Source organism: Triturus cristatus, chromosome 1_1 (assembly GCF_964204655.1).
Source record: "Triturus cristatus chromosome 1_1, aTriCri1.1, whole genome shotgun sequence".
NCBI lineage: Eukaryota > Metazoa > Chordata > Amphibia > Caudata > Salamandridae > Triturus > Triturus cristatus.
The window spans coordinates 51,883,809-51,911,317 of NC_140579.1; the positions used below are offsets into that span (position 1 = coordinate 51,883,809).

At 45.6% G+C, this 27,509-nt stretch overlaps 1 protein-coding gene across 1 annotated transcript; it reads right to left on the reverse strand.

Annotated features, from left to right (window-relative positions):
- Positions 1 to 1,066: 1,066 nt before the first annotated feature.
- On the reverse strand, positions 1,067 to 27,509 carry LOC146869349 (bystin-like). Its single transcript, XM_085651110.1, has 7 exons — positions 27,154 to 27,509; positions 18,942 to 19,098; positions 14,134 to 14,272; positions 12,849 to 12,982; positions 12,168 to 12,328; positions 4,474 to 4,576; positions 1,067 to 3,292 (listed from the first exon to the last, which is right to left on the reverse strand). Exons 1-7 carry the CDS (start codon positions 27,422 to 27,424, stop codon positions 2,944 to 2,946), a joined length of 1,314 nt encoding a protein of 437 aa, XP_085507236.1. The 5' UTR covers positions 27,425 to 27,509; the 3' UTR covers positions 1,067 to 2,943.

The window sequence follows — 27,509 nt, forward strand, 5'->3', positions numbered from 1 at the left end:
CCAGAACTAGATCAGGGACAGAGGAACCATCTGCCCATGTTTCCATTATAAAAGCAAAATCAATTTGACCGGATTCTAAAAACTCACGGAATGCAAAGGCATTCTTATCTAACAACCTCACATTAATAAGCACACACAATATTAAAAGTCATGTTTCTCCATTGGGAGGAAAGGAGAAAGAGGTAGGTAAATTAGTGGGCAGAGAAAGGTGCTGGAAGGCAAGGCCGCAGTGAGAGCAATGCGAACTGCCGAGCTGAGTAGGGGTCCAAACACGAACAAGTCTTACCGGACATACCCTTCCTTAAGCGGTACAGCTCAAGTTCACAGGCAGTTAACAGAAGCAGTCTTGGTGGTCCCTTTGTGGAGGTCCCAGGTGTGGTACCAGATACTTCTGAAGCTCTCATGTAACTGCCCAGCCTTCCTTCTGGGAAATACTTGTTAATGCTAGAAGAGCGCCTTCGTCTGGTTACCTGGAGTAGATGGCAAATGTCTGGAATTTCAGAAAAAGAGGTCTCTTACATCTAATGAGTTTGGGCAGACAGTACCTGCAAATGCTACAGCTCAGCTTAGAGACATTGACGTAGCTGTTGTCTGGGACAGGATTTCGATTGAATTAAAGCCACTATTCATCAAGTCAAATTTTCTTTCAGTACTGGCATAAGCCGGAATAGCATACAAAACGTTAAATATTTACAGGTCAGATGTTCCTGTTGAGCAACATCCATAATTTGTAAACGTCTCGCATGCCTTGTGAGCCAAGATACAATAGATTGTGGGACGTGTATATAGTGTTGAGTTTCTTACATCATTGGCCAGTCATTGAAAAACTACCTAGGAATCAAATTTCAGCAAAGTTGCCAGTCTTCGATCTCATATTATGGAGTGTTTGAGGTCAGGGCTTGGTATATTAAAAGGTCGCATTTTTTTCTCCCTGGGGGTAATCTTTAATATTGCTGGACGAACAGAGATATTCACTAGGTCCATCTCATACTAGAGTTTTCCAGAACGTATGCCTAGTACAATGCTTGACAGCGCGAATCATGCTAAGGTAAATACAAAACTAGTAATGGGAAACAATTGCTTATTTATTTTCAAAACACATTTGCCCCGTTTTAGGGATCCAGTGTGGCCAGGAGGGTAAGGTGGATCATGTCAGAAGCCAGCAATGATATTGAATGTGCAACATAGATTGCACCGAGAGGCGGTATGACTTTTAAGTCCATTCTAACCAGTGTCCACTTAGAAGACTTTATGAAATGTGTGGACTGTTGTTCAAAATCAGCATTTAAGCAATTTTACGTCAAGAATGTGTCTAACCTGGGTAATAGGTTTATTAGCAATCAATGGTAGTTATCTATTTTTATTACAGCAAGTAACTTATTTATTGTGATAAATCCTAGCACCTAGACCTAAAATACAAGATTGCCTTCCTTTCACATCTGAAATGTTTCAGTTCGTTAGTTTAAGACATTGCATTGAAAACTACTTTCGTTGTGTGCTGGACAGTCTATTAAAAATGGTTGTCATATACAGTTCAGTCATTGAAATGCGATATAGTTTTTAAAAGGTATTGAAAACAAGCAAGAGTGACTGCGTGGTGAAAAGTTCAACACGTGACAATTTACCAACGAAAAGAGAACAAATGGTTGACAGGGAGGGGGCCTCTAGACTGGCTGTTGAATTGAGGTCATGTTATGATTTTTTTATTAAAGACTCTGTCCTTATGTGTTTTGAATAGCCTGCTGCATTTTAAAATAAAGGGAAAAAAGGCACTCACATGTGTTCTTAACAGAACTGACACATTTCAAATGCAAAAGCTAATAAATTACATTTCACACCCTAACACTCATCCAAGGCATAACCTTAAACGCTGATAAACTTTCTGAACTCACCTCCCTTGTAACAAACTATTTTTTACATCAACTGATTAGATTCACATATAAATCAGTCAAATCATTCAAACTAGTGGCCGACTGATCTGTAATCACAAGCAATGCTTACAAGGTCATATTGTACCAATACACACATTATTTTTGTAATACCATTTTCAATAAAATGGCCCCAGCTTTAGTTTAATTAACAATTTCACAGTAACCAATTAAAAGACTGTCAACATGTCACAAATAAAGGAAGGCTTAGGCTATATAGGCTACATCTTAATTTGTCTGCATTCTAGGACCAAGACAGAGTTTAAGTCAAGTCCTTCATCAAATTTTTATTTTTTTTAGATGGGTGAAGTTAGCCGAGCAGCTTAGCCTGCAGTTTAAGCTAGTTATGTGCCTAGACTAAACAGTTACAGCTCCTAGTTTGCAGTCACTCCTTCGTAGAAAACAGAACTACAGTTATTTGTTACAGCTTTCCAATTAATAGGGTAACGTGGGGGTGGCGAAAGAGGCAACCGAGCCACAGAACCCAGCGATGCTGCCTCAGCGTGCACTGACTTTTAGAAAAAGCGTATGCTGCACGGCGGAATACCAGAGAAATCAGGCAGAGCTATATCAGAGGAGCTGAGAAACGGATGCCTGTACAGCATAACACCCCCCCATCTGTTTTTTTTCCCACACAATTCCAGAATTCAGTCCTGCTTGACACCATTCTTACCAACAATCTCAACATTTATTGCCTCATCACATTTCCACAGATCTTACAAGTTGTTTTGCAAAACTGTAATACCTCGAATGTCCAAAACCAAACCTGGTACAATGAGATGAGAGACTGACTCTTCAGCTGGTGCAATCATTAGCATATCCTCAGTGGGGCACAACTTTGTAACCCAGGAACGGCTATTATCTCAAAACAGCAACAGGAGTCTAGGCCGAAGCTCTGTAGTAGTCATATCAAGGTCAGTCAGCACAGCAAATCCACCACAAACAAGGGCTTGAGTCACCAAGAGCATGAAGATAATAGATCAGTTTGCAGTCTGATGGGCACATAGTTCCTTGGTCACTCAAACATCATGGGCTGGGCACCTTCTGCGTCTCTTGAGGTAGAGTTCACCAGCTCACGACGCACTTCAGAAGAGATCAGTGGGTGAGTGTGTGTTCGTAGCAGTTCTAGTAGCGCTTCCTTTTGCTCAGATGACAAGTCCTCCTTATAGCGCTGCACAAAAGTGAGGAGACACTGGTGCCAAAGAACGGGCAGCGTCCGCTGGTCTGAACGGAAAGCCAGGAAGTGGAAAACCAAAGCGTCAACCACACGGAAGGGCAGTGCATACTTCTTATCTATGAGGAGACGCAGGAAGATGCTGTTGGCTCCACTGTACTCCATCTCTGCAATCTTCAGCATGGCAGCACTAAGGGAGGGTAAGATAAGATCATGTTTATTTTTGCTTGATTAATTAAAAGCTTTGCAAATACATAACAATTAACACAAATTATTACGTTTAAAAACAGCATTAAAAAGATCAATAAAATATTCCCGGTTTGTGCAATTGGCCGTTTTAAAAAATAATACTCCTGGATTCTTGTATTTCAAGTAGTGCTGAACTGACAATAACTACCATTAATTTCCCAGCTTGACCAAGTCCATTGTTCAAATTTGAGGCTTGATGATTTAAAATGCGAGTGCATTTAAAGTAAGATATAGTTAATTTTACGTGAGAAGCATTTTCTTAACCTTTGGGCAATAAGTAAAAATAATTGTACAACTATAGAGTGTTATTATTCCTTTTTCGGGAGCTCCCTCGTGAAGCCCTTGTACTCTTATTTTTAACATACTTCAGATAACAACAGGTTTTTAAGTCTCTTGGTTACCGTCTCAAAGACTTTTGCTAGCCGGCAGTTAAGCTGGACGTTAACAGGATTGAAGCAAAGCTTCACTGCCTGCCTACAGGACCAGAAGCTGTAATACCTGAAGGGACGCAACACTGAGGGAGGGAGAAAAGAGCCATTACGACTAGCAGACAGACCCCATCATTCCTGCCACCAGTTGGGGTGGGTGGGGGAACAAGGGAGCGGGCACGAATATGCACCGAAACAAACTTGGCTCTTGATTGTCTACCAAACCATGTCCACGTTTACACAGAACAAATGAGACTCCCACCAAACCTGGATATAAGTTATATATGTTTAAGGCATTTTCAATAATATCTGCTGGAATCTAATCAGTACTGCTGAAACTTCAATACGTGTGCACATGTAAGGAAAAGATTATGTAATTTCAGTAGCTCTCCAAACCAGTATTTAGTAAATGTCTGTACCCCAGTTCACTAAAAAAGAATGCTTCAAACTTGTGCCTAGTCTTTCTAAAAATACAACATACTGCTTCTACCATTCTTCTACTGCATGTGTGTACTTTTGCACCCTGTATGCAATTGTATATTATTAGTCCTGTTTCTCTGAGGCGAGAGGTTTTTGAAGGTGGCCAAGCTGCCAAGTTTATTAATAAGCTTGAAGAGTAGAAGGGAGATTCAGTCATTTATAAGTGGCATTCAAGGGGAGGGGACAAGAACATATCAAGAACCATGGTCATTACCTAGAGTGCAGGACTGGGATAGAGCACTTGGTAAGGATGCTACCCACGATCACAGCCTCCCTCAGGGAACAGGTGCCAGACTCACATAAGGGGATCAAAATACCTGGAAAGGAAAAGAGTAACTCAGTGAGCTCTACTTGACGTTTTAGAGTGTTCTAACAGTGGAAGAACTGGTAAAATTCATTACAGTCTAACACAGACTAAAAATACCATGATCTATCCCTAGTGTTTCCTGGCAGTTTAGCCAATAGATTCAAGTTTCATGTTACCGCAATCTCTATAAAAGAACAGTACCCCACCAGTCAATCTACACACAATGAAAGAAAAAAATAACATACAGCATAACCATGGAACAATCATGGCTAAACTACATTCTCAGATTTCCACGAACAGAAACAGTTTTAAAGGAGTGATTTACAAAAATAAGGCTGAAGCAATCAATGCACACAACACTTTGAGTAAGGTTTTTAGTTAAAACTAGTGGTGCATCAATCGGGAAGATGAACCTCGTAATCTTCCACACAGGAACACAGCTCCATAAAGTAAACTACAAAGATGGTCAGCACCCGCAATTCATTAGTTAAATATATGGACATTACAAAATAAATAGTGTACAGACTGCACCCTGGTTTTTGTAAATAATTTTTTTTTTTTTAAAAACACATCTTTATTGACATCATCTTGTTCTTTTAAAATCTTTTCTTCCCTGCAGCCAACTCGTTTCGTCCCTTAACAGAGACTTCTTCAGGGCCTAGTATAATGTTGACGTATCAGCCAAAGAGAGTGAGTTAACAAGATTTGTAGCATTCTTTGAACTTTCAAAATTACCATGTTCGAGGCATGTGGGCTGCTGAATTCATATCTGTGCATAGATCGCCGCCTAGTGTTGGGTCCGGATGATTGCACATTGTTGTCCTGGAAGAGTCTTCGAAGTATCACGAGATAGGTGACTCCTCCCCTGGACCATAGTGCGCATGGGCATCCTCTCCATCCTTAGATTGTTTTTTTCCGCCATTGGGTTCGGATGTGCTTATCTTAGCTCAAGTTAGGAAAAATCAGTTTAAGGCCAAAAGGCCTTTAGTTTGTCGGTACTGTTCCCGTTCGGTATCGACTACTTTTAGTGCTTTAGCACCTTCTTACAGCTTTTCGGATACGCTTGGTCCAAACATCGATCGACGATGGAATCGAGGACTCCATTCAAATGGTGTCCTTTATGCCACGCGAAATACCCACACATAGACGTCCACCCGGTATGCAACAAATGTCTCTCACCGGATCACGATGAGTCCAAATGTATGGCCTGTGCCCGATTCCGCTCCAAGAAGACTCTCCGGAATCGACGGGCGGCAAGATTAGAGGCGCAGTAATCGGCGCCTGCCCCCGCCAACATCTTTAGCGATGAGGACGCAGAGAGCGTGGAAGACGTAGACTCCAGCCCCGCTTCCGAACACGACTCCCGATCGGAAGACGACGATGAGGTGATCTTTCACAGAGAAGAAGTCGAAGAGGTAGGAGACTACAGTGAGGCCTTTGGGGCCGAGGAAGATAGCTCCAGCGTCCACCCGTCGATACGGAGGCCAAAAACATACGTCGTCTTGAGGCTCAGGTCGAGGGATCGCCTTCGGGCCTTACCCAAGATCAATCTCACGGTTCTTCGGCCCCGCCTCGAACATTTCGCAAGAGCCATTATTACCGAAGACGACTGGATTCCCTTCAGCGAAACCGAAACCAATAGTCGCACCAGTTCCATCGAAACCAAAAGTGAAACTGGTTGTGATCGGCTCGAAGGCCTCGAAGCCTTCCACTCCTTCGACGCCGGTAAAGGCCATCGGCTCCGAACGCACGAAAAGGGATTTCGGTGCCGAGCTCACCAAAGCGGATATGGGTGCCGAGCCCAAAAAGAAAGCCCTCGGTCCCCACAAGGCGCCTCGGCCTCTGGCACCGAAGACATCGGCCCGACCACCAAAATCACGGTGGCCACCCCGTCTGTGTCGACGTCGAAAACAGCGGCGCCTGCCAAGTCGTCGACTACAACGAGCGTCGATACCTCCCTTCGGATCGATGACCCCATGGCTGCAAAAACGTCGGGTGCCGCATCCACACCTACCTCCAAGGTGCCGACCGGTTCCAAGGAGCTATCTGCGTTCTCCGTGCAACAGGTCGCGGCATCGTTGCAACGCATCAGGGAACGGGCAGCCCTCCGCTCTACGTCGGGCCCCGACACGCACAAGGCTCCAAAAGCACCCTCGGCGCCAACCAACATCACGTTTGGCTTGCCGCCCTCCACGGCGCCGAAAATGTTCGAAATTCGGACACGTGTCCGCCAGACACAGTCCCCATCCACTGGACACAGATTTTGAGCCTTCACAGCCACAATTCCATCGACGCCAACACTGGTAGGCTGATGCTCCGCAAGCGGAAAATCACGCCAGAGAGAGGATTGGACTCCTACAAAATCCCTCTCAAGCACAAATTGCCAGCAGGGTCGGAGCCAGTGCTTCATGAACACTTTCAACCCTCCCATCAGGATCCACAGTCCTTTTCTCCTACGCCTTCAGAGACAGACGCAATAGAGGACTATGTAGGGGATGATACCACCTACCCTGGGGATGTCGATCCTGATTAGCACCTGCAAGACCCAGATCAGGCATGGGATGACCCTACAGACCAGGGTACCGCACCAGATACCCATGACACGCAGCTTTACAGCACAAAGACATCTCCCACAGAGGACACTGCTGCCTTCAATGCCCTCATAGAACGGGCTGCTGCCAATCATGGAATAGAACTCCATTCTGACACTGTCGAAGAAGACTTCTTGGTGGACACTTTCGCCTCTTCCGAAAGAACTGTCAAAACTCTGCCCATGTTAAAAGGAGTTCTCAAACCTGCAAAAGACATTTTTAAGGAAACAACCAGGGCACGGGTGCTGAACCTCAGGATTGAAAAAAAATACAAGCCTGCACCCGGAGACCCTATGTACATTAGGGGTCAGTTACCTTTGGACTCCATGGTGGTTGCTAATGCTCGCAAAAGAGCCCATTCGCAAACAACAGGTGATGCTCCTCCCCCAGACAAGGAGTCCAAAGTGCTGGAGACATCAGGCAAACGAATTGCAGCACAAGCAGCAAACATCTGGCGCGTTGACAACACACAGGCGCTCCTGGCCCGTTACGATAGGTCCCACTACGACACGCTAGAATCACTACTCCAGCATTTGCCAGATGAATACAAAGAGGCTGCGGAGCTCCTCATCAGGGAGGGACAACTCCTTACCAATGCATCCATCAAGTGCGCCCTGGATGCTGCCGACACAGCGGCGAGGGCAATCAACACAAGCGTCATGTTGAGAAGGCACGCATGGTTGAGAATCTCAAGCTTCAAGCCGGAGATTCAGAATAATATCTTAAATCAACCGACTACTTATTTGGCCCCGAGGTTGACACTACCCTCGCAAAAATTAAAAAAGACACCGACACTGCGAAATCAATGGGGGCTCTGCAAATACAGCAGTTTCGTAGTGGCTCCTTTCGTCGCCCCGGGAGTAGAGGAGCAGCTAGAGGTCAGGGGTCCCAGCAGCAGTACACTAAAGGGGGTACACAGAGTACCTATGATAAAAACAATAGAGGTGGATATCTTGGCTCCAGCACCAAGGGCAGAGGACGTGGTTACGGCAACACCAGGTCCTCCCCCCAAAAACAAACAGTGACGCCCTCTCCCTTCCCCCCCGACCACATAACACCTGTCGGGGGGAGACTCCAACGGTTCCGGTCTGCATGGAAAACCATCACCACAGACAGGTGGGTCACGGACATTATCCAGCACGGTTACTGTCTCGAATTAACGTCCACTCCACCCAACATACCGCCAAGGCACCGTCCTATGTCCGTAGAGCACTTGGCATTATTGCAGCAGGAAGTGCTAAGTATGCTGCAAAAAGGTGCAATAGAGGTTGTGCCCGTCAACCAGCAGGGGACAGGGGTGTACTCTCTGTACTTCTTAATCCCAAAAAAGGACGGGTCACTCAGACCTATACTAGACCTGAGACCCCTCAACCAATACATTCTCTCAGAGCATTTCCATATGCTCACCCTACAGCAGGTTCTCCCGCTACTCAGTCAGGGAGACTTCCTAGCCACACTGGCCACACTGGACCTCAAAGATGCGTATTTCCACATACCCATACAGCCATCACACAGAAAATATCTCAGGTTCACTATTCAGGGACATCACTATCAATTCAAAGTTCTCCCCTTCGGAGTAACAACAGCACCCAGGGTTTTCACCAAGTGCCTAGCAACAGTGGCTGCACATCTACGGAGACAACACATTCACGTCTACCCTTACCTGGACGACTGGCTTGTTCAGGCAAAGTCAGCCCAGCAATGTGCCAGCCACATGTCCCTCACCATTCACCTTCTTCACAGTCTGGGATTCTCACTAAATTACCCAAAATCACATCTCCAACCCGCACACGTACGACAGTACCTGGGCGCGACTATAAACACACTGGCAGCCACAGCTCAGCCAAATTTAGTGAGGATCAACAGCATGCAACTGCTGATCTCAAAGTTCAAACCTCAACACTCCCTTCCTGCACGAGTGTTCATGCAGTTAATAGGCATGATGGCCTCCTGCATTTTCATAGTCCCGCACGCGAGATTACATATGCGCCCGCTTCAGGAGTGCTTGGAACGTCAATGGAATCAGGCTCACGGGCAATTAAAAGACCTAGTGTTGGTGAGCGGTCGGGCATACAACTCTCTGCATTGGTGGAATCCACAAAACCTTTGCAAGGGCCGACCGTTCCAAGAGCCTGTTCCACAAATAATACTGACAGCGGACGCCTCTCTTCAGGGTTGGGGAGCTCATGTACTCACTTACACAGTGCAGGGACTATGGACAACACAACAAAAGAAGATGCACATCAACGTTCTGGAACTGATGGCAATCTTCCTCGCCATGAAGGCATTCAAAGTACACTTGTGCAACAAAGTCGTGTTGATGCGGACGGACAACATGACTGCCATGTACTACATACAGAAGCAGGGAGGAACACACTCTCCACAGTTGTCTCATCTGGCTCAGAGCATGTGGAAGTGGGCCATTCAGAGGAACATATTCCTCATGGCGGAACACCTCCCCGGCAAGGACAACCAGATGGCGGATCTGCTCAGCAGACAGCCACCAGATGCACGAGTGGGAGCTACATCCGTCAGTTCTCCAACCGTACTTCCAACAGTGGGGTCACCCAGAGATAGACCGATTCGCCACAAACGAAAACTCAAAATGCCAAAGCTTTGCCGCCAGGTTCCCACATCCACAGTCACAGGGCAATGCGATATGGATGAACTGGTCCGGCAGATTTGCGTACGCTTTTCCCCCAGCGCCATTAATACCGCTGGTGGCACGCAAACTGCGACAACACTCACCGACACTCATCCTAGTTGCTCCCACATGGGCGCGCCAACCATGGTACACCACTTTTCTAGAACTTTCCGTGGTGCCGCATCAAAGGCTGCGAATCAAACCCGCCCTTTTAACGCAGAACCATGGCGAAATTCAGCACCCAGACCCGCAACAGCTGAACCTGGGAATCTGGCTCCTGAAGTCTTAGAGTTTGGCTACCTAAACCTGCCACCTGACTGTATGGAGATCATCAAGGAGGCCAGAAGACCCACTACCAGAGCTTGCTATGCAGCTAAATGGAAGAGGTTTGTCATTTACTGCAACAACAATGACATTAACCCGCTGGACGCATCCATTCAAAACATCATCTGTTACCTCCTACACCTATACCGATGCAATCTGGCATACAACTCAATACGTATCCATTTAACCGCGATAGCAGCCTATCTCCAAAACAGGCAGCACCTCTCTTTATTCAGAGTGCCTGCCATCAAAGCCTTCTTGGAGGGACTCAAACGAGTAATCCCCCCAAGACACCCACCAGCACCACTGTGGAACCTCAACTTGGTCCTCACCAGATTAATGAGTCCACCCTTTGAACCTCTCCATTCATGTGAGATTCAATTCCTCACCTGGAAAGTAGCCTTCCTAGTGGCAATCACTTCGTTAAGAAGAGTTAGTGAACTCCAGGCACTAACCATTCAAGAGCCATTCATACAGGTTCACGCAAACAGAGTTGTACTACGTACCAACCCCAAATTCATGCCCAAAGTGACATTGCAGTTCCACATGAATCAAACTATTGAACTGCCTGTTTTCTTTCAAAATCCACAAAATGTCGCAGAGAGAATGCTCCATACACTAGATGTAAAAAGGGCCCTCATGTACTATATAGACAGAACTAAGGACTTTAGGAAAACCAAACTTTTCGTTGCCTTTTCTCCACAACACAAGGGCAACTCCATTTCCAAAGCAGCTATAGCCAGATGGATCGTTAAATGTATTCACATTTGCTATCAAAAAGCTAAACGCACATTAACGATTCCCCCACGAGCCCACTCAACACGAAAGTTAGGGGCGTCCATGGCTTTCCTAGGAAACATTCCTTTACAGGAAATATGTAGAGCAGCCACATGGTCCACTATACATACATTTACCAAACACTACTGTGTAGATGTACACTCAAAACAGCAGGCAGCTGTAGGACAGGCTGTTCTCAAAACTCTTTTTCAGACTGCTGTAGCTGGCACAGGTAGCCGCCGCTAACGGAGGTACTGCTATCTATTCTATGCACAGATATGAATTCAGCAGCCCACATGCCTCGAACTGAATATGCTACTTACCAGTATGCATCTGTTCTTGGCATGTAGGGCTGCTGACATTCATATCGCCCACCCTCCTCCCCGGAGCCTGTAGCGGCTGCAGCACTCAGAATTACTGTATAGCATGGTCATCACTTACTGTATCTACTCCATCACTGCCACAATGGCGAAAAACAATCTAAGGATGGAGAGGATGCCCATGCGCACTATGGTCCAGGGGAGGAGTCACCTATCTCGTGATACTTCGAAGACTCTTCCAGGACAACAATGTGCAATCATCCGGACCCAACACTAGGCGGCGATCTATGCACAGATATGAATGTCAGCAGCCCTACATGCCAAGAACAGATGCATACTGGTAAGTAGCATATTCAGTACTCTTGTGCGATCTGTGTCTAGTCCTAATAATATAGGAATATCCAATGTTTAAATGTCAAAATTCCACTGTTCCCTCTTCAGAACTGTCGGCAGCGAGTTGTGTCCAAGCATATGTAGGCATCTGAGCCCGTAACTGGCAAGGGGTGTGGGTCTCGGTCTCTTCGGCTGATACGTATACCAACATTATACTAAGCCCCGAAGAAGTCTGTTAAGGGATAAAATGCGTTGGACACAGGAAGAAAAGACTTTTAGAACAAGCAGATGCGAATAAAGATTTTTTTCTTCATTTTTATGTTTTTTTTTAAAAAAAAACAAGATGGAGTCTGTGCACTATTTAATATAAATGGCATGGATGTTCATGACCAAAACTGCAGCAGCAGGTCTTCTGCCCATACAAAATTTTTTAGCTCAGAAGTTTAGATTTGAATCAATTCGCACAATAGACTCATTTCATGTTTCTTTCAAACAACAATACTAGGACATGTAAAAGGGGCACCAATGAAATGTACTCGATGTGTGCTAAGCAGTGACTGGGAACTATGTTCAACAGAACTACTTAAGAAGCAGGGATTCACAAGAACAAACCTTTGAACCAAGCACCAGGCTTGAACAGTGCCTTCTTGAGGGCCATATAGAGGTGGAAGTTGAGACGTTTGTACTCTGCAATGTCATCCCGCACTCGGGGCAGCAGGACCAAATTATAAAATCGTTGGGCCATCTTCTCCTTCAAGTTTGAAGAGAATATCCTACAAGAAAGCAGCAAAGATAATGACGTGCACATTACAAAATACAAAATAGAGGATTTCTAGACTTTTGTTCTTGCATTATACACGTTACTATACTATACTCCAAAAGGAAGCTCCCTGCTTATTTCTGTGTTGGAGAAACATACCTTTGTAAAAATGCGCGAGTATTAGGAGGACCAGGTAAGGACTTTAGGGGGAAAAGTGTCACTGTAGGTATGCCAAGAATCACCACTTCTATGTTTAGAGGAGAAATAGGTGGGGGTTACACCTACATGTCAATTGGCTTAGGTTTTGCCTCAACTATTAAGAGCTAGCTTAGAGGAAACTTGCGGATCAGACATCAGAGTATGCATAAATGATGCATGCTTTCATACCGGGGTTGATGGCATTATTAGAGTGGAAACCTCCTTAAAATTTAACATTAAACACTGACACAAGCAGCAATATGTTCACCTTTCTAATTCCAGTACCCAAAGAAGCAACTATAAAGAGACATTCTGTAACATACCTTTATACTCACCTAGTGGCCTGATACATCGCGGCGGCTGTCCACGATTCTGGCTCCATGATGTACAAAATGTGTTCCCAGTTGGATAGAGCAGGCACTATCTTGAAGGCTTTGGGGAGTTTCCCACTCCGGTACTTTGAAAGCACCTGCAGAAAAAGGCCTTGCATTACTGACGGTGTAAGCAATATAAGATCTGGCATTTGCAGAATACAGAAGGGGAAAGGAATACATTTTCTTCAAGAACAAGTTACTGGCACATCCCAACCAGTATGAAAAGAAGTTTCCTCACCAACCATGTTCCCAGTATTCCGTGACTCCAAGTGGCAAAAGCAATCTGAAACCAGACCCCCCCCCTCCCCCCCCCCAGTATCGCGATAAAATAAATGCAAACAATCACAAGACAGTCCTGTCTAGAAACAATGGCTACTAATGCAAGAGTATTCAGTCAAATACAATTGGGAAAACATTGCCCAAGAAGTCCAATTCTAGAATCAGATGGACTGTAACGGCTTGTATAAAAAAAAAATTTTTTAAACCACACTACCTATTGCTAAGAGTCCCTATTAACGATGGAGTTGTAGAAAACAGGTCAAAGACTAAGTTGCAGCTTCTGCTTGCCTCAATTTACACTCTACCTTTGTAATTTCCTTTCATTGTTTTAGCTACAACTTTCTTCAGGTTGTTTTTTTGTACTTGCATTAGTTCTGCTCCCCATCACATTTTGGCACAGCACATCTACTTAACCTCGTTGATATCTGGGAATATCCCCGATACTCTTATTTGAGACACTGCTTTCAAACTGTGAATTATGAAGCACCCACACTATGTTCCTGGAGCCTTCTCCATCGCTCCTTAACAGTGAAACAACCTGGAGCTGCCCATAAGAGCCTCTTCACTTCTTGAATTCTGCAAGAAGGTGAAGACCTAGCTTTTTAGAGTAGTCCCACTAGGCTGTAGGTGTGCTTAGATTCTCACCTACTCTTCGCCAGGATACCCTGCCAGGTGATACAGCGCTCTACAAATCTGCGTAACACACTATAGAAAACAAAATGTGGCTTTCTTTTTATGAAACCAGCAGATCACACGTTCTTCCATGTGCAGCTTTTCTAGGACAGCCACCATGAAGAGAGTCAGGTGCAGATGGCTTAAAGGCATAGCTGGACAGGAGGGTGGCCCACGAGAGGTTAGGAGGACTTGGGCCTCCTAACCACCAGAATGCTACTAGCCACCTGTATCAAATGTCACACAGTCTACTGAAAAACTCTTGACCAAGAGCCACTCTCTTCCAGTTTATTACCTCCTTTACACATTTGTACACCTCTAGTATCCTGGGGTCCAGCTGTGGCATTGGCCGACCGGACACCTCCGACATGACCGTCTCCACCTCAGTTTGCTTTTCTGTTATCTTCTCCATGATGATATCAGCCAGCGTCCACCTGTAGTAGAAGAGAGCCCACTGAGCTGGGATTGCACATCACGGGGGATCAGCCGCGCTATATAAATCTATGAATTATAATGGTGACTTCCGGTCTGGTCCTGCAGCCTTGATCACAGGACAAGGAGTCTGTTTTCCCCATAGTCAGTGAAGAAGCTTCCCTTTGACGTAAATAGAGTAACCTTTGTTTCTGCTGCCCCTTATGTGTAGGGAGTCTGGGAAGAACTTGCAACTACGAACAGTGGTGCCCGACTGACATGTCTTAGTTTTACTCTTTGTAAGAACATTAAGCATTTGTTTACAAAATGCCATACAACAGCTTAGTGCTGTGCGGTCACTCAAGCAAGGTAGTCACTAACAAAGATAATACAGAGGAGTCATTAAATATTCATAGCGTATTGTACATACAGCGGTGGTAAAGATGTGAAAGACTTTACAGGTTCTCATCAGGACATTTGAATTTTCAGATGTTTGATCAGGTTACCAAGTCAGTGAATGATTTAATTCACTTTTTCTGGGAACCTCCGATTTCTTAGGACCGTCTGTATGTCCTGTCCTGGGATAATAATGGGTGTAGTTTCTGCTATATACAGTAACTGTCAGTGTGCCAGAGTACATAGATCTCCAGAAGGAGCTAGAGCAAACCTCCAATAATCATGTCCGTTTCCTTAATCAACGCTTTTTGCTTGCTTCTGTACAGCAGGGATCACTTTGTTTAAATGGCTCGATTTTGAAGTTGATCTTGTGGGAGGGGCAGAGAGCGGGGAATGAAAGATCTGGTGCAGGCAACAAGGAGGCCAAAAGCTATTCACAGATCAAAAGATATACAACGATCACAGTATCGATGTAAAGTTTTTCTATGAAAAGCCACCAGGGGCAAAGTCGGGTGCTGAAGGCTTAAAAGGCATGTCTGGAGAAGAGGTTAGCCCAAGAGAGGATAGGAGGACTTGTGCCTCCTAACTGCCAGCCCAGATGCATATATGTGGTCAAAATAGCTTTCACCTCTCTTTAGTGCCTCTTCCCATTCCCAGCTTTCATTGCAAAAGTTACCAAGTTATTATGTTCATTACCCTTTCAAGACTTGAATACTCCATCGGTTTCTATCTTGGTTCCCCTAGCAACATCAGAGAAAATGCAGTCACAAGACCCCTAACTTCACATAAACTGCTGAAACATTACATCATTCTTAAAAGCCCATCACTAGCTACCAGTATCACTCCGCTACACTTTCAAATCACTATGTATTACCCACAGAGCAAGTCATAAAATTGGACAGAATTTCTCCACTGCAAAATCAAAATATAAAGGCTAAAGCGCAACCTTAGATAAATGGCTGCACAGCTCCTCTATACCATTACTACGGAGTCCATTTAAGTGGGAGATCCTTATCGGTTAGAGCAGGCAAATTTGGGGATTGTGTTTCTAAACACAATTGTTACATAGACTGACATCTCATTTTCTGTAAATGCCTGAAAACCCAGCTCGTCCCATCTTCAAGATAAGGTTCACACCTAAACTCATGGAAACTAACACTACTAGAATCAAAAACCATCTCCTACCACTAACCACAACATGTGACTATCATAGAATATGCAAACCACACAACACACCACAAGATAACATAGCAGACCCATGTGCAAAACAGGCCCTGTACCATGGACTAACGGGGCAATCATATTCCAAGATATGAACCAAACGATCAAATGGCAATTAGAGGGTGGAGTCAGATGGCGTCAAAGACGACCACAACTTCTCCGGTTCTCTATGAAGATTCCAATCATTGATCCTTGAGACACTCTCCCAGAGCCTTTCACTCCCTAGGCTGGGATGTGTGAATTGCTAAAGGGTTGGGGCTGCGTATGAATCTGCTTACCAGAGTAGTTAATATATTTGCATAGCATTACTGTCAGTGGAATAAAAAAAACTTTAAAAAAAAAAAACTGGCATTTGCACTGCCAACAGCTCAACTTTAACAAATGTGAGACCTATTGCACTGGAAACACATTTGTCTCGCATTTGTTGGAGTTATTGGCATTATAAATGCCAATGTTTTTGTGCCTAGCCTTGTTGTAGGGTGCAGTACCTTGTGTGGCCAAAAGAGGTCCCTGGGGGCCTCTTTTGGTCCCATACAGTACTGCACCCTGCAAAGTTGGAGCTAATGCCATTGTAAATGCCATTTTTTAAGCCATGTGGTGCAGTACCATATGCAGCCAGAAGAGGTCTGGGACTTCCTTTGGCCACATATGGTACTGCACCCTGCAGAAGATATGGTAAATCCACCCTACCCATAATGCATTGCATGCAAGACTGTACTACGAGCACATTCAAATAGCTATCCATATAGAGTATCCAATTAGTAGCTTTGAAATGTGGCAATAGAATTAATATATTAATTCAGGATTGGGTTGTAATCTATGTGGAGCTAATGAGGGGAAATTCGTAGGTGGTCTTATATAAAAGCAAGATGTCCTAATGAGTCAGTAACCATTGCCAGCCTTGCTTAGGACCAAGCGTGTCCTGCCTGAAAGCCCTTTAAGAAAATAGTGCTCTGAGGCTGTAATTAAAACCTAGGGAGTAACAACAAATGTAGAGCGGCTGTCCTCAAGAGAGGTTACAAGAAGAGACAAGGCGGTACTAAGGAGGGACTACTAGGACTATTGACCAATAGAAAGCCACAATTTACAAAGGACATGGAAAGGAGCTAATTAGAAAGATGAGAGCAAAGTGGGCGGAGCTTCACGACGATATCCTGAATGTTTTGAAGAGACAGCGCAAGGGCTGCCTAGACAAGACCAAAAGCAGGGGGGGGGGGGGGGGGAGGTTGTGTCTTTGTTTAAAGCATATGTGGGGAAGCAACAAGGTATAGGGGGCTGACGCAACATGAGGGGGTGGCAGATTTGACACAGATGGAGGCGGAAGCAAACCCGGAGGGCACAGAGAGCAAGGTGGAGCGAGAAGCACACATGTGAGAGGAACATGGAGAGTGGCAGAGAAGTAGTACACGGGGGAACAGCTGGAAAACTTGCAGTCTCATGGACTGCATAAACAAAAAGAAGAAAGTAGTTCATGAAAAGCGAGCAGTGAAAGGCCAAGTAATGTTTTCATACTCCAGGGGAGGTGTAAACAGACGAAGGAAAGGCCACAGAAACTGACTAATAAGCAGCAAATAAATGAGTGACACTAATAACAGACAATGGTAATCAATAGTAGGCTCTAAGCCCACTGTAAGCTAACAATATGTCTTGCAACAGACAGGGCATGCAAGGTCTAGTAGACAACACTTCATAAGTGAGTCGAAGGCATTCAAAACTTCCACAGGAAGTAATATAAAGGGCCATAAGAGAAAGATAGTGGCTCTCAACAAGATTCTCCCCAACCTGTTTCAGTAGAAAAAGCAATTGTGACAATGGAGCCTACGATTCCCTGTCTGGTAGCAGGTGGGGAAACACAGCGACTTAGTTCAAGTTGCAGCAGCATAATCCTTCCTTTGTGAGGTTGATCATGAAAAACCGAGGTGCCAGGTATGGAGCAAAGGTGAAAGTGCGAAGGCACAACGAGAATGGTTTGCAAAAGTAATCAAGAATTTAGGACCCTTAGGGCCAATCAGAGTTAAATACCTAACGGCGTTTAGCTTAATATTTTGTGATGCAGTGTCATTGATTTTAACTCCGGGGAAGGACAGGGATGTCTTCCTCAATTTTAATCTGTGTAGTGTGCTCTTTAATAAAAAAAATATTTCAATATAAAAGGAAATTCAAGCATCCAATTCCCACCTTATGTACTGAACCCCTTACCGTCCCCCAGAACAAGTGCAACATCCTTTAGACGTTTTGCTTACTTTAGTATTTCATTTAACTTTTTTGTTGGTTATTTTCTGTTTCACGCCTCAGTCGATTTTATTTTTTCACTAGCCGACAATGACAAAGTATCTCACCCTCAGTTGTCTGCTGGGTTCCAGTGAGCCTACGCTGACCCACACAATTGTCCATATGTAGGACAGGATCTCATGTCTTTGGACCAGATACAAGGAAGCACTGTGTTCACCTTGTTCCTGGTTGTTATTAATTTGTTTTTTGCTGGAATACATTTCAGTAAGTTTGTGGCCAACCACTGGCAAACTAGTGAGAATTGTTGCCAGATCAAATAGGGCATGTACAGAGGCCATTTCAGAGCAATCTGACTGCTGGTGTTTAAAAACAAGCTGTGTATCATCAGCATACATGTAGAAATGTGTGCCCATAGCCTGTGAGAGTTACACTCTGAGGACCAAATAGATGTTAAAAAGTAACAGACAATACTGATCCCTGTGGTAACCCAAAAGATGATAACTTAGACTGAAGCTTAAAGGGTGGAAGGAAAATGGTTTGTGTACAGCATGTCAGAAATGGCTCAAACCAGCATGCTGACAACCAGTCACAGCACAGATGTCTCTTGTACTCTGGAGAGCAGGATGGCATTGTCAGAAGTATTGAACGCTGCTGACAGCCCTTGTGAACTTAAGGCTCCCCTATCCTGTTGACTACACTATGTCTAAGGTCATCCAAAAATTATTTGGATCCGAGGTGGAAATCACAGGTTTCTTTAGAATGATCCTCTTTAGAAAACAATGTGTAGAATATGGAAGTTTACTGGCTTAATATGGAGCACTACACAAATATTTTACTCTTTACCTTATCGGTGGATTCTTGTTCATGAACTTCTCAATGGCCGCCTCATCTTCGGGGTTTACCTGCAGGTCCTCGCAGTAATCCCCCTGATCCATATTTGCTGCTTTATCCAGAGAAGGCCACTCATCATCGGAGTCAGAATCTTCTTTCGCCCCAGTACCTGAAACATGAGCAAAGGATTAATGTAGCAAAGTTAGGGATCATGGATATGGGGTGCTATAGGGAGGTACCGATGGTCTTGGATTGATATCTAATGCGGGTAATATTGTGGTCACTAAATATCAAAGCGGGTGGGGGGGGGGGGGGGGGTAAAGCCACAGATTACAGACTCTCTGCCAACATCTCACCACTCCTCAGCAAGCTTAGAGCCAGCCCAAAGACGGGTCCATGTACAGTAAGGAGTCCGGTACTACTGCTGGGAAAAGGGGCACATACAGCAGTTGGAATTCTAGGATTTTGTTTCCAAGCAACACCCACTACATTTGTCTAGGACATGCATGCGAGAAGAGGATGGCCATATTGCTGAAAATTTAAATCGAGAGACAGGAAGACTAGACATTTCCAGACCAGGAATACAGCAAACTGTGCATGGGGACCCCATAGAGAAGCCTAGCTCAGATATGCAATGTTGAAGTTAGGTTGGTCATGATGTACCAGGTAACTAACCTACTACTTCCCTTTTACCAGTCCACCGGTCACTGCTCCACATCTACTTTTCCAAACCACAGCTTGGGTAGTAGACAAAGGTAACTGGCACCATGGGTCTGCAGATTACAATGGTGGATTGTGGGATAGGGCACTGACAGCTGCACAAAGGAAAAGAATGTGGTACATGATGGATGATTATAGGATGGGTAGGAACCCATGACGAGGCGAATGGGGCTAAGAGTGGGATGGGTAAAGCAAGTTCTGGGTGTTAACAGGAGAGAAATAAGGTAAGAAGGGGCAGAAGCGAAGTGTATGAATGGAAGAGGAGATTGACGCAAGCATTGATAGCGACAGAGTAAAGGGTATACTATAAGCAGGGGAGCCAAAGAGGGCAATAGAAATGGAGGGAAAAGTAGTGGCAGCGCATGAAAGGGAGGGGAGATATGGGATTAGGGAGGGTAGGAGAATGGAAGACCGTGATCTTCTTTTCTCCTTCCTTCCCCTATCCCATATCTCACCTCCCATCCATGCGCTGCCAATTCACTTCTTTTTCAGGGGTGAAGAATGAGGCGGGGGGAATGGGGTAGAGAAGGGTGGATGTGCACGGATGAGAAAAGGGAAAATAGTGGGTAAGGAATGGGATAAGAAGAGCGAGGAAGAGTAGGTTGTGATTGAAAGAGGGAGACTCAGTAAAGGAAGGATAAGGGAAGGAAGAGTCACGTATAAACAGGAAATGCAAGGAAAGGAAGAAGATCAAGCACCAAGACATCTGACTGCTGTATGCAAGAAGCCTAGGATACACTTGAACTCTCTCAGTCAGTTAAGATTATTTTTGTTCAGAACTGTGTAACAATACGGTAACACAGCGTTCTGAGCACTTCTGCCAAAGTTGTGTGTAATTTGAAGATCACAATATCTAACACTAGAAATATGGCCAGGTGGGTTAATGCTCTTGTAGCAGAAATAAGCTAGTAACTTGCAGGCTGCACTTTACAATGGCAATATGATTCCTACTCAGGTTGATGTACCTGCTGTCGATAGAGCGCGTAGCTAATAGATATACGAATGCTGCAAGTCAATGACCGCTTTACAGTAAGGTAGCTCCGGTTGCTTCCCGCAAGATCTGCATTATCCTGCAAGCAACATTCTTTAATCCATGTATAACAGCTTGGGGAGTTGTAAATGAATGTGCCTGCTGGAGGCCACACATTTCAATCTCAATAAAAGAGCATAGATATCTTCTCCAGGGGGCAGTCTCTCACCAAATTCCCTTGAGAGACCATAAGTTTGAAAAAAAGGATCTAAAAAGTTTGTTATTGTTCTTTAGATCTTTGAGGGACAGTTAAGCGTTCTGCTGAAACAGCTTTTCACATGGTCTCCCAACTCGCTCTGACAGAATGCATCCTTATGCCACAACACCACAACTGGAGTAGCTAAGCAGAGGGCTTTAAAGCAGTGAGTCTTCTCAGGTCTAATTTTAGTCAAATCAAAAAGGTCTGGGTCAACACCAGATCTTATTCTTTTAAAACTGGTACTTACAGGGCCCTGTGTTAATACCCTCAACCTAACAGGCAAAATACTGATCAATTTCTCTAAAGTGACTAAACGCCTTAATGTTACCCATGTTAGATATGCAGCCCTCATTTAGATTTCAAGTTATTCTTCATCTTGCATTCCCTAAAAAGGGATTGTTTTTCCAGATTCAGCTCTTTGGGCTTTTCCATGCAATTGTAAAGTGCTTACTGTGAACCGAACCAACACTAGATGTCTGGGCAAGTTCAAGTAGGTGGGTAAGACAGTTCAAGTAGGCGAGTGTTTGTGAAGGACAAGGACTGACTCGAGTTTAGGCTGAAGGCAGTGTGATTTTCTCATAGTGCTAGCCAGTGGGTCATAAAGGTGTTCACATTACATGCAAATCCAATCCATGGCGTCTCTGCAGACCGCCCCAGGCGATGACAATCAAAAGCGTATAGAGGTACACAGCTGCTGAAATGTGGACAGTGACAAAAGGAAAAGAAAATGCAATGTTTGCAGGTGAAGGTGTGGGTTTTAGATCTGGGGGTAATTAGAAAGAGCTAACAATACAAGCATTGGAATACCAACAGGTCTCGGCCAGGTCAATGTGCATGTCTTTTAGCCATGTTGTCTAGCAGCACATCTGCTGTTCAACATGGCTGAAAGTCCAGAATCACAGGATGTTGAGCCAACACAGGGTCCCTACGCCCCCCATGTTGAGATGATTGACTCGCCCCTCCTAACACAAACAAGCATTTACAATGCAGTAGGTCTCGCAATTACATTATTTGGAGCGATTGGCATTGTAATTGAAATTGTTTAAAAAAAATTGCCTTTGTAAAAAAAACAAAGAAAATGCTCTAATGCACAATGACAATAGCTAACTTTTTGGTAACTGCAAAATCTATAGCATTGCATTTGTATGTATGTATGTATGTGCAGTCTTATATAGCGCTCAAATTACCCTTGGGCATCTCGGCGCTTGCATTGGGAACCCGTCCTGGTTTTTCCCTGTGAGATAACCCGTACTGGGCATCCCCAAGGTGAAATCCAGGCATCCCGCCGCAGGGGGCCGTTGTGGAAATTAAGCAAGCTTGTTGCCCAGAGCTGCATAGTGAGAACTCGTGCTTAGAGTAGGCACCGAAGCGAGAATTATCGAGTCCGTGGACAATTGGGCTCCAGACCCTGCCGCGTCGGGAATCGAACCCTGGTCCCGGGTCTGACCTCTGCTTCAGGGTATGCCTCCTCTAACCAGTGAGCTACACTTCTCCACTTGCACCATTTGCACTAGTGTGAGTTATCGGTATTGTAAATGGTACTGGTCTTTTCACGAAGAGGAAGGGTACACAAGCATTTGCAATGCAATAGGTTTCGTACTTGCGAGATTTTGAGCTATTGGCATTGTAAATGGCAATGTCTTTTAATGATTTGTTAAAGAAACCTGCAATAATAAAAGACATTGTCATTTATAATACTAATATGTTAATGTTTCGAAAACGCGAGACCTATTGCTATGCCTATGCTTGTTTTCCAATGTTCAGGGGGACAGGACTGTATAATATTCATTGTTGTATTGCTAGATGTACAGGATTTGTATACCTAGACATGTGGCATGCCAGGCGCCATCAAGCACTGTGGGCAGTGCATGCGTCATGGACTGATGATTAGTAAACATCTGGCACAGCTATCGCACCGTTTCACTATTGCCTCAACATTGCACGTCCAGCACGACAGGCACCTGATGGCTTCCACGTGCGTCCCTCGAATAACCAAGAAACCAGTGGGGGGGGTGTGTGTGCGCAGAGCTGTGTGCGTGGGGTATGTGTGTGTGTGTGTGTGCTGAGCTGATTGATGATGATTCAGGTCCGAAGTGGGGTGGGTGGGTGTGTGTGTGCAGAGCTGTGCGCTGTTATTCAGGTCTAAGGTGGGGAGTAACGTAGCAAGTGCCATGGACCATGTTGCAAGCAAGAAAATAGCCCTTTGTGGCCACGGTTCGGACAGTAAAATACAGCATTGGCACGGTTCAATGGGCCCCACGAGCTTCTGGGCCCCCGTGCAACTGCAGTTGCTGCACCCCTGAGCAAACACCTGCTGCACACTTTGCACCACCCCCTTGGAGCCCAAGGGAACACTCTCCTGTGCATTTAGCGTGGATGTCATGAAATGCCCCTTTAAGCACAGAGCAAGTAATTCTAATCCGGATATTTGGCCAGTGTCCCATACACATTATTACTAAAAGTCACAATTTCCTTCATTCCAGGGTATTCCAGTGCAGCAGCTTAGGCAAAATCCGCACATCCATGCTAGAGAACATTTATTACAACTCTGAAAGGCTAAAAGTACAACCTGTTCCAGTCTCAGGCCAGCGTAGGTACTGTTCAGCTGCAGAGCAGTTTAGTTTGAAGAGGGTATTCAGTCGAGCAGTAGACCCGAGGGGCACCTCCTCCTATGCACTACAACACTGACAGTGTGGGGCAAAATACAACAGTGGAGACGGGGACCCTTTCTGACCTCGGTGCCAGCAATAGCCGTGGTTTAAGTGTAACAGAGCTGCCAGCCCTCCTCTACCCCGCACTATTCCGTCCATACTTTTGCGCTCAGCAGAGCACAGCATAGCAGTAGATGTGACTGCTAGTCCTGGGCTAATCAGGGTGACGTAGGGCGTAGAGTCTCAATCCCTAACCTGTCCCGCTAGAGCAGCAGGGCCCAGGGGAACCCCCTCTCCGGTGCCAGTCACAGGCACAGCAGGGGGCAGCACAGAGCCACTCTTACTAAAATAGTGCATGTCAGAGGCTTCACAGGGGTACAAGCATACAGTAGCAAAGCCTGGACCCTCAATGTAAATGTCCACTCATAGGCTGAGCAGGGTAAAGGAGCGGAAAGCTCCCTTTCCGTGCCAGTCTCTGCCCAGCATAATGCGTAACCGTGTCACCCATGTGCCAGTCTCAGCCCTGGCACTACCTCACAAGGACGCAGAATTATTCAGCTGCAGTTTAGGGTCCATTCACTGTCCAGAAAAGAGTCTCAAAGCAAAATAAAATGTGGCCGGCAATGGGGCGAAGCAGTGCAACAATCGGACAGCAATGGCAGCTTGTATACAGCTACCCTGGCAAAGTCATAATCTGTACAGAAACACAATCAAAACAAACACAAAATGTGCTGAAACCCCCACACACCACCATGCGGTTTTACGTCAAAGAATTGTGTGAGTTGAGGATAGCAATTCAAACACCATGGGATAAGTCTAACACAAATGCACTTTTCAATTACAAATCAATATGTTGTTCCAAAACAGGGGGACATGTGCATTGGAAATAAATGCATAGGTCAGGGCAGCAACCGTGGCAGCATGACGTATCATACCAAAGACGCACAACCTGAAGCTGGCACTAAATTTATGAAATAGTGCTGGGAGGGGGCGCGAGGCTGGACAGCGATCAGGGCAGCGTGCAATCCGCGTGCAAACACTGTAGACCTTCTCTGGGAAAGAGGAAGTGCGCGGACGTAACTGCTTAACTGCTCTGTGGAAAAACATGGTCAGGGCAGCAGGGAGTTCACGCATCCTGCAACCACAACTTTGTAATCCCAGAGTGGAACGAGCGACTCTGGAGGAAGCAGGGGGCAGGAGCCAGAGTGGATAAAGTTTCCAGGCAGGGAGCGGGCCCAGACCAGCAGCAAGCCAGAGAGCGCAGCAGCAGCCCCAGCAGGCTGAGCTTCACACCCCTCCCCACCCCCGGCTTCTCCTTTCGCTTTGTGTGCCTGGCGAGCTGCTCCTCTCAGGCTCCAGGATGTTGAAAATGCGCTCGGGGAGGGCCGCTGGCGAGGGAGGTGGCACTTTCCACATCGGGGAGGGCCGCTGCTGCCCGATCCCTGCACGATCCTGCAAAGAGGGGCCTATTAGTTCCCCCAGCTCTAAAGAAACTGCTTAGGATTGGCTGTCAAATCCAGCCCATCTGCTGCAATCATAATCAGTCTCAACTGAATGGCTGACACATCTATGCCTGCAGCAGCCCAGGTTAGGATAACCAGTGCAAGGAGAGGGATGCTGGGTGGAGAGAGCAGAGCAGGCTGAGCAACTCCATTGTCTGCCGTGAACCGGGTGCGTGCTCTTAGGGCCGGACGAAAAGGAGAAAGGGCGATAACAAAAAAGCATCCTTTTCAATAGGAAGCCACTGTTTAGCATAAACGTTGATGCGACCCAATGGAAGTGATGGGTGGGGCTTAAAGTCCCCTTCTGAAATCTCATTGACAATATGTCTAGCAGAGCAAGAAGCGCATGCGCGCTGCAACGCTAGGCATGACTTGCAAGTGCTTGTTCAGTGTTGACAGTGTCTTGCTGAACGGAAGTGATAGTGAGAAACAGTTGAAGGGCTTTGAAATGAATCGAGTATGTGGCGTAACAGCCAGAGCTACCGAAAGGGGAACCAGGTTCAAATTTCAGGGTTAGCTGAACAATTTGATTCTGGGCAAATCACTTAAGCTTCCCTCGCCTACGAAAAGGAAGGTCTGTGTAATGTAAATGGTGAGCACTGAAAGTGCTCCAATACAGTCGGCTGGCGTTAGTACTATGGCAATATGGAGGACAGAACAAGTGCTCCAATACTATCGATCATCCACACAAAAAAACCAGCAACATGAAAAGTAGTGGGAAGACAGGTCAAGCAGGAGGGTATGGGGAGATGGGTAAGCAACAATGGGAAAAACATTTATTGGCAAAATAGTGTAAGGAGACATGTATTAGGTCCATGAACTATGAGAGAGCCAAACACAAGAAGAGGGCATGACGCCTGCATGAAGAATGGCTTCTAGGAAACTAGAGCGACACTGAAGTTTACCAATGGTAGGAAGATGGGCAGCCTGTATGCCCACAGATAGAACATATGTCTCATTGAGACAGCGCATGAGCTCTCTAGCCGAGACCTTAAAAAAATAAAAAAAGAAGTCTACAGTGAAAAAAGACATTGATGACAGCCGTGAAACAGCGCGAGAGACAAGAGAGAAAAGTTGTGAGACCATGAGGGAGGAACTTCAAAGCCCACTAGTCCAATGCAGAGAACTTATTTTTAATTTAGTTTCGTATTTTCAAAACTGAAACATTTTCACTTCGAATTTAAAAGTCATGGTTACACGTTTCTTTGCTAGAAACAAGCATTAGCAAAACCAAGGTTTGTTTTTTTAGAGGCATGATATTTTTTGGTTTATATGTTTGAATGCAATAACAGAAAACTCAGAGATACCCAAATAGGGCTCAGGGTACAAATAGACCGAGCCAAAGGATTTTAGTTCACATGCTTTAGGTGACGCCCCTGCACCAGGATTCCTAACTTCATTGACCACACCTTTTAAGAGACCCCCAACCTCCCTTTCTTCTTTTTTTGTTCAGAGCAGGAACTCAACCTAAGATACTTGAGCACTTACATGAGCACCAGTTACATTACACAATGTCACTCACATTCATTTATTAAACACTTGGAGATTAAGTGATTTGCCAAGAATCACAGGGCACTGACCGGGAGCCGAGATTCGAACCTCGTTCTCCAGTTCCGAAGCTGGCAGCTTTGGAGTAACGTCACATTCTCTTGCGCCTTAAAGCCCTTGCAATTGCTAAGCAATTGCCATACTACAGCTGACTAGTAATGATGCACAACTACGCTCTTACAATGAAAGATTCCATACACTGTAATCATTCTTAAAGAATGGGGACGCTCACTTGCAGAAAGAGAACAGGGGACGAGTTATCTCCGAATCACATATTCAGCACACTTTATCCCTGGTTTTGCTTCCTTACTGCCACCTACTATGTAATGCAATTTCCATCTGTTTTTCTTTACAGTAAGTATGTAAAGCGCTCTGATACCTACGGTTCAAGCTAGCGCTATATAAAACTTTAAAGGTAAAAAAAAAATATCCTGCTCTAGTTTTCCTTCAAGGTAGAACTTTAATCTGCAACACACGTTCAGCTCTGCCATACCTCGTTAGCCCTAATGTCTTCTTATTCCTGTCTACCCGACAATGGTTCTGCCTTAATTAGTAGTTCCCATCTCACTCGTACCAAGCACTGTGCTTCTCCTCGCAGGGGGGCCCGTTCCCGGGCCATGCTCCTCCTCGAGCTCTCTCTGCTGCGCCCTGGCCTGGCGCAGGATGCGTCCGCTCAGTTTGTCATCCACGTAGCTCTCCTCGGGACCAGAGGGCTGGGCCCTACTGCCGGCGCGCGCTTCCCGTGGAGCGTCGGCCTGCAGTATCTGCTCGGCGAGGCCTGGGCCGCGCGAAGCAGCGCTGGCCCGCGAGCCTCCACGACCCCGGTTACGGCCTTCCTTCGGCATCTCCGTTAGTCCCAGTGGCACGTGCCCTGCGCTCTGCCAACGTCACTGTCTGCGACCAGCGGCAGCCAATCGCTCCTCCCTTCCC

What these genes read in the sequence shown, in the direction of transcription:
- LOC146869349 (XM_085651110.1), bottom strand. Translation starts at nt 27,424, where the DNA reads ATGCCGAAGGAAGGCCGTAACCGGGGTCGTGGAGGCTCGCGGGCCAGC. An exon ending in GAGGAGAAGCACAGTGCTTG is followed by an intron (nt 19,099 to 27,153) that starts GTACGAGTGAGA and finishes CTCATGTTTCAG; the next exon opens with GTACTGGGGCGAAAGAAGAT. An exon ending in GCGATGTATCAGGCCACTAG is followed by an intron (nt 12,329 to 12,848) that starts GTGAGTATAAAG and finishes GCTTTCTTGTAG; the next exon opens with GATATTCTCTTCAAACTTGA.